The sequence below is a fragment of the Ananas comosus genome, linkage group 12, assembly GCF_001540865.1.
Source record: "Ananas comosus cultivar F153 linkage group 12, ASM154086v1, whole genome shotgun sequence".
In the NCBI taxonomy this organism is placed as follows: Eukaryota; Viridiplantae; Streptophyta; class Magnoliopsida; order Poales; family Bromeliaceae; genus Ananas; species Ananas comosus.
The window spans coordinates 107,779-115,149 of record NC_033632.1 but is presented as its reverse complement, the minus strand read 5'-3'; the positions used below and the strand labels follow the sequence as shown (position 1 = coordinate 115,149).

At 38.9% G+C, this 7,371-nt stretch overlaps 1 protein-coding gene across 2 annotated transcripts; it reads left to right on the top strand.

The window, feature by feature from the left end:
* On the top strand, nucleotides 213–5,617 carry LOC109717910 (probable polygalacturonase). Of its 2 annotated transcripts, XM_020243864.1 has the most exons (7): nucleotides 213–525; nucleotides 1,155–1,225; nucleotides 1,955–2,266; nucleotides 3,086–3,206; nucleotides 3,299–3,473; nucleotides 3,588–3,658; nucleotides 4,788–5,617. In XM_020243864.1, exons 2-7 carry the CDS (start codon nucleotides 1,175–1,177, stop codon nucleotides 5,489–5,491), a joined length of 1,434 nt encoding a protein of 477 aa, XP_020099453.1. In that variant the 5' UTR covers nucleotides 213–525; nucleotides 1,155–1,174; the 3' UTR covers nucleotides 5,492–5,617. The 2 variants fall into 2 exon arrangements, with proteins under 2 accessions (XP_020099453.1, XP_020099455.1); XM_020243866.1 differs by lacking the exon at nucleotides 1,155–1,225 and having other exon boundaries at nucleotides 214–525.

Here is a 7,371-nt window from a genome sequence, read left to right as displayed (position 1 = left end):
AGGCCAAAGGGGCCGGGCTGTGCCTGGGACAGTAACGGGAGGGGCAGCTGAAGTCTGAAGACAAAAGGTAGTGTCCAAGGACAGTTTTTGCTCCTTTCACAGGACATCATTTGTCACCATCAAACAATTTCCCCCTCCCCCTCCCCCTCCCCCTCCTCCTCCCATTCCCCATCTCATTCCCCTTTTTCTTTTTTTCTTTTTTTTTTTAATCTCATTTATTTATTATTATTGTTATTATTATTATTGTTATTATTATTCTCTTTCTCTTTCTGGTGGTGAAACTGAAACAGAGCCCCCATTTTTTGATCGCTGCTCGGGCTTGCTGCAGCTGCTCCCCAATCCCCAATCCCCAATCCCCAATCCCCAATCCCCTGTCCCTACCCCCCCTTGAATGGTGGTGCTGATCACGTGGGATTTCGCTAAACAAGTTTCTGACGGGTCTCTCTTTACTTCTTCTCCTTGCTCTTCTTCTTCCATTTTTGGGCGAGAAGAGATCTCTGTGTTCAGATGGAGAGATCTGCAGCTGTAAGTGGCCGGCCTCTTCTGCGTCTTTCTTCTCCGCCCTAAAAAACATGGCTTCTTCCATTATTTCACTCTCTCTCTCTCTCTCTCTCTCCGCTTTTTCTTTCCCCCTTAATCTTAACAAGATCGCTGCTGCTTTTAAGAAATGTGCTCTCATGCTCTGGCCATTTGGGTCTTGAATGGGGAGTGTGAGTGTGAGAGTTTGTTTGTAATGTTTCGCTTTCTCTCCAGATGCTATCTGCAAAAGGGAAGAGCTTTATACTGCATTAATGTCATTCATTCATTCTGGCATTAATGCTTGAGAGAGAGAGAGAGAGAGAGAGAGAGAGAGAGAGAGAGTTTTCCAAAATAAAATTCGTTCTATTTTCTTCCTTCTCTCTTTACCCTGTAGCTTGATAATGTACTAGACTAGATTGAAGTGCTTGATATTTATTTGTATTTAAATAATTCTTCTTTTGATGATCTGAGAGCATCACATTTCAAAAGAAGAAGAAGAAGAAGAAGAAGAAGAAGAAGAAGATCCGAGAGCATCATTTGTTTTCTCTTTTGTTGGGTTTTGATTTCATCTTCAATTTAGCATGGTTAAATTTCCCTCTAGACTAGATCACTACTCTGTGGTTTCATATTAACAGGATCTTGAGTGAGAGCTAAAATGATGTTTTTGAAGAGAACCCTAGGGCGCATTATCACCTTTTTGCCCGAGGTGAAGCAGGAACAAGAGTTTCCATGTGAATACATAATATTTTTGTTCGTCAGTGTAGGAGTCTAGCTTGACGGTATTTTGGATATGAATGCTCGTTGTTAAACGGAAGAAGAGTCTTGCTTTTGATCTTTTGTAGTTTCTATTTGACAAACTATTCAGGTTCTATCTCGTGGGATCTGATGGTCTTGGAGAATTTTTCGTCAACAGCTTTGTTTTCTAATCCACTTTAACTTCTATTTCTTAGTTTTTCATTATTCATCTGTTATCAGTCAGATCAAACAACCATTGAAATGCAAGATGTTATAAACTTGCCCTGACCACACAATGCGCTCTTGGCTCTCTCTCACTCTCTCTCTCTGTCTAGTATCCTCCTACTTTAGTTCAGGACTTGCAGAAGAAAGGAAATCACATTCTATTATTTACTAACTGTGTATGGGTAAATTACACCACTGAGCTTGTCGTGAAGTTTCACTTAGTCTTCGAACTTTAATGTGTTGCAACTAAGTCACTAAACTGTAATTCCTGTTTCAATGTGTGATCAATGGTTAGTCATCCCTCTGGTATAGACCTCCTCTGACAAAAGGCCTAAAAACATTGTTGGAATTTAGAGCACCTGAAAAATAAAAATATTATTATATGTTACTTTATGCAAATAAAGCACCCTCACAAAAAAAAAATGAAATAGAACTTTAAATTGCTGATACTGGTTTTTTTCAATATTTGACTCAGCTGTTTGGAGTGCTTTTGGTCCTTGCAACAGTACAATGGCCAAAAGCAGTATCTAGCTTATATTGCAAGGAGATGGATTCCGGCGTGGTTCGACCACATAGTGTCACAATTACCGAGTTTGGTGCAGTAGGAGATGGTGTCACCCTCAACACTAAAGCATTTCAAAATGCGATATTCTATCTCAATTCTTTTGCGGATAAGGGTGGGGCTGAGTTGTTTGTGCCAAAGGGAAGATGGCTGACAGGGAGTTTTAGTCTTATCAGCCATCTCACTTTGTCCCTGGAGAAGGATGCAATAATTATTGGATCCACGGTGCGTAAAAATATTTGTATTAGTTTTCATTTTATATTGTACTTGATCTTGCGCAAGAAAAAGAGAAAAAGATTTTTTTTGCTTTTGTATATCTAGAAGTTGGGTCGGATCATAAAATTTTAGTTGCTAGCTAACTCCATTTACTTGTACGACAACTCTACTGAGCCTTGATTCTTACTGATTTTAGTCCTATATATTTGTTGGTTAGGTAAAATTCTTTAAACCATTCTACATGGTCCTTTGAAAATGGAAACATCTTAACATGAAGTTTCAGCCAAGAACCAGTTGAAAACAAAAGGATTACAATTTTGGTTGGAATGGCTTTGAAAGCAATCTTAGCTTAAGAACTTACAGAGCAAATTTGCCAAAACTGCCTTCTACGGGCAAGTAATATTTCTAACCCTTTTGTGGACAACAGTATGAAAGTTAACTATTTTCTTTATAAGATAGCATAAAATGTCACTTTGATGTATCAAGGTGTTGTTGTATCAAGTTTTATTATAATTGTCACCGTGATCTTGTTTGCTTTGATCTTATGAGAAGTTGGAGACAATTTTATAGCATCCAAAACTGAAACAAAACCACAGAGGCCACGAGAACTGCTGAAACCGAAGCCTAAACTGATACGTCGGACCTGGCTATCTTCCTGGGTTTGCTCTGCACTTTGCTAGAACATTCTGGTCTTCTTCTTGACCACGAAAATGTAGTTTAGATTTGTAGCACTGTATAGGAGATGAGGACATAAATTGAGTGGCAGAGTAAATGACTTCAAATAAATATTGAAGGGAAATAAGTTATTTCATATTTACCTCTCTTCAGGATTCCTCCGATTGGCCAGTCATCGATCCGCTTCCTTCATATGGGCGAGGCAGAGAGCTGCCAGGCGGAAGACATCAAAGCTTAATATTTGGATACAATCTCACAGATGTGATAATTACTGGTCAGTAAGTATTAACGACAATATAGCCTCTGGCCTGCTTTTCTTAATGAGTTATTCAATTATGTAAGTTCTCAATGCTCATTTTCTTCAAGGTGGTAATGGTACAATTGACGGTCAAGGAGGCATTTGGTGGGACTGGTTTCATAACCAGGCACTAAATTATACTCGGCCCCACCTCATTGAGCTCATGTATTCAACTGGGGTGGTTATCTCAGATGTAACATTCGTAAATTCGCCATTTTGGGCCATCCATCCTGTATATTGCAGGTTTGTCCTTGGTTGGATTAAATTCTCTGTTGTTAAATATATAAATTGATGCACAAGTGGAGATTTATGTGTGGGGGGATATTTGAGAATGACTATCTTTATCTTAATTAACAGCCAAGTGCTTGTCCGGAATGTCACAATCCTTGCGCCGCTCAATTCACCAAACACGGATGGCATTGATCCAGGTATTCTCGACATTTCTAGAGCATAAACTAGTTATTGTTCTCATTGCTATCCTTTGTTTTCTTTGATTTTTGTACTTTTCTTGTCGGCAACCTACTCATTTATCTTGTTGTTCCGATACTGATGAGAAAGAATAAGCTGCTCCTATTTTTATCAAGTAGCATATTTGGCGTTGTCGAGAACTATGACATTGTGATATACGTATCTTGAATACTGGTCTTCAAACGAATAGAAATTGAGGATGGTTTTGTCACAAAAAAAACTTGTAACAGTGATTATCTAAATACCAGATGCCAAAAATGTCAGATGTAGAAATCATTTGCCAGATATACACCTATTTGTTCTCTTGTTGGTGTCTTGTTGAAAAAATGCCAACTGGATTCACCCTCAGGACTTTAGTCATAAGAGGATTCATAGAAATTTTCCAGATATACACTTATTCCCTGGTGTCTTGAATTGAAAAAAATGCCAACCAAATTCACCCTCATGACATTAGATCATAAGAGGGTTCGTAGAAATATAAAATTTTAATTGTTCATCGGAAGTGATAATGAATGCTGGATTTTATGGACCTAACATCTCCTGTTTCAGTTATTAACTACTCCAAAATAGGAGTTCTTCGTGCTTTTTTACAAGTAAACTCAATTACATTTGATAAAATTCGGGATCCTTGACTCCCATTTTACACACAAAATGCGTTTTGGAAGTCTGAACTCTTTTTTTTTTTTCTTGTTCTCTTTTGGTGTGGGAGTCTACCTATGCCCTGTTGAATGGGTGTTCATTCAAGTCTAAAGTGTTTTCTTTCAGGAACATATAAAAGTTATATTTAGAAAGAATGTTGTAAGTCTTACTTATAATTTCTGATGTTTTTTCCTTGCTTGTTCTACTGATTTTAAGCATGTTTCCTGCCTTCAATGGGTACAGCAAGAAGAAGTCCTTTCTTGTTGACTTGTTCTACTTGTCCTGTGCTATCATAGCCATTCTCATTGGTTACATAATTGATCAACTTCGACTATGAAATTTGTTTGTTAATTTGAGTTAATTAGTTTACTTTTAGTTTCTTGCTTTTTCTGGATTAATTTATCGAATCTGTATTCCTGTAGTAATATTATTAGCTACGATTGCATTCAGACTCATCGAGCAATGTGTGCATCGAGGATTGTTACATCAGCACGGGCGATGACCTGATTGTGATAAAGAGTGGGTGGGACGAGTATGGTATCTCCTTTGCCCGCCCTAGCACGAACATCAGTGTCCGCCACATAAGTGGCCAGACTGGCACAGGGGCTGGCATCGCCTTTGGTAGTGAGATGTCTGGCGGCATCTCCGAAATCAGCGTAGAAGACTTTCACCTCATGAACTCCCTCCACGGAATAAGAATAAAGACTTCTCCAGGCCGCGGCGGGTACATAAGAAACATCTACATTAAAAATATCAATATGAGTAACGTGACGATCGCCATTAGGATCACCGGTCGGTATGGCGAGCACCCCGATGATAAGTATGATAAAAATGCACTCCCTATTATAGAGAGAATAACTATACAGGATATCGTGGGTGTAAATATCGGAACTGGGGGGATGTTAGAAGGAATTCAGGGGGATAATTTTAGTAGTATTTGCTTGTCAAATGTGTCGCTTAGCGTGGCATCCAATCCGCCATGGAGGTGTTCATATATACAAGGGTATTCTAACTTGGTCTCTCCGGAATTGTGCGAGCCACTTAGACAAGTCCCTGACCAGTCTGCGGTTTGTTATGGGAACGAGGGTTTACTGTTGCAAGAGTCTGGTGCAAGTCGGTTGGTGAGTCCCTTTTTGAAGATGGCTTTACTGTAATGTGAATGAGGAGAGCAGTGCGCATGTGTATGATGAATATATATATATATATATATCTATACACCTTATATTCAAGGGAGGCTTGTTTATCTTTTATAACATTATCTGATTTTTGCCATTTGTTTACTTTGCCTATTTGTGTGACAGACAGTTACTGCTGGAACTTGTCATTATACAGTTTTTTTTCTTAATTTTCTTTTTTCGTCCTTAAAATTTGTATGCTTCAGACTCTCATATGCATGGTTCAGACTTTGGAGATAAAACAGCTGCATGGTTTAATCATTGGTTTCTATTACTTTCCCAAGTAATGTTTGACTGACAAGTGTATGCAAGAAGGAATGTGCCACTATTTTCTTTATTGTCTGGATTTTCTTCTTGTAAATTGTTAAGAATTTCATCTCGACGCAACATTGTTTCCCACATCATTGTCAATTTTCAGGAAGAGGATGTGGAGACCAGCAGAGCGAGGCCTTCTCAAATACAGCAGGTGAAACAGCGGAATGCGTTGTACTAGAGAGCAAATTTATAATCAAATTTATAATCTGAGGTAGTTAATGCCAGGCTCAATTTCTGATTCGAGAACAGAATAATTATTTAACGGGACAGAAAGAGAAAGGTTCCCTTTTGGAAAAATAAAGTCTCAGTTAATCTAGCTGCAGGTAGCGATGTAAAACGGGCCGCCCGGTCTGGCACGACTACGGGCCGTACCTGGCCCGGCATGATTACTGTAGCATCCGTGCAGGGCTTAGTTTTTGCGGCCCGAAGGCCAGGCACGGCACGGCCTGCGTCGGGCCTAGGCCGTACCAGGCCTACTGTCGGCCCGCAGCCCAGCACGGCACGGGCCGTGTTTGCCTGGCAGGCACGGCCCGGCCTAGCATTTGAAATTGATGGGCCCTGCCGTCCTGGCTTCCTGGGAATACATGTAGGTTGTAGCCTACACGTAGGGTGCTGACGTGCTGTAGCCTGATGGCTTGATCTCTTGAGGACGAGGAATTCTACACTGTCACACTTGCACCACGTCATCAATAACAAGCCAATCACATTCCTCCTTTTCAAACAAAAGTACAATAAAAATACTTTTTTACAATCATAATGGGACATATATTCTTAAAAGGATTAATTTGATTGGTTTGTTACGCCACGTCACTAATATACCCGTTGCATTCTAGAATTTTTCCTTGAGGACGGGCCCAACGGCATTTAAAACCGTTGGGTCCCATCCTTTTAAATATATATATATATATATATTATTTTAAAAAAAAAATGGTTAAAAACAATTTTAAAATTTTTTTAATCAAAATGACCACAATGCCCTCACTAACATTTAAAATTTTAACTATTAGAGAGGGCATTTTGGTCAAAAAATGTTTTATATTATTTAAAAAATTAAATTTTTTTGCATTTATAAATACTCCTCTAAAATCTCCAAACTCATCACAACAGAAACTCTTCCTTTATTTATCTTTAAGCTTTAAATTTTATATAATATTAGTTAACAATATTAAAAATTTAAATTTATTGTTAGTGTTTAATTTTTTTTAAAATTTATAAAATTTTTTAAAAAAATTTAAAAAAGTTGGATGTTATTATGTAAATTAAAAATTATGAATCAAAAGTCTATAATTTAAAAACTGCTTATCTCTTTTACTTCAAAAAATAATTTTAAAACAAATGCAAAAAGGACAATTAGGAAGAAATTCCCTATTACTGGGCCGGCAAAAAAGCTTGGCCCGGCCCTGCCCGGCCCGTTCCGGGCGGGCCAGGGGGCCGGGTCGGACCTCCCCTCTAAATAAACGGGCTGGTACGGTCCGGCCCGGCCTGAATTCGTAACAGGGACGGGCCGGGCCGCCCTCTGGGCCTGAATCGGCCCAGATAATCTG

Excerpts from the sequence above, each read along its gene's own strand:
- LOC109717910 (XM_020243864.1), top strand. The coding sequence starts at position 1,175 with ATGATGTTTTTGAAGAGAACCCTAGGGCGCATTATCACCTTTTTGCCC. Across the intron at positions 2,267-3,085 it reads CAATAATTATTGGATCCACG|GATTCCTCCGATTGGCCAGT; the intron begins GTGCGTAAAAAT and ends ACCTCTCTTCAG. Across the intron at positions 3,474-3,587 it reads ATCCATCCTGTATATTGCAG|CCAAGTGCTTGTCCGGAATG; the intron begins GTTTGTCCTTGG and ends CTTAATTAACAG.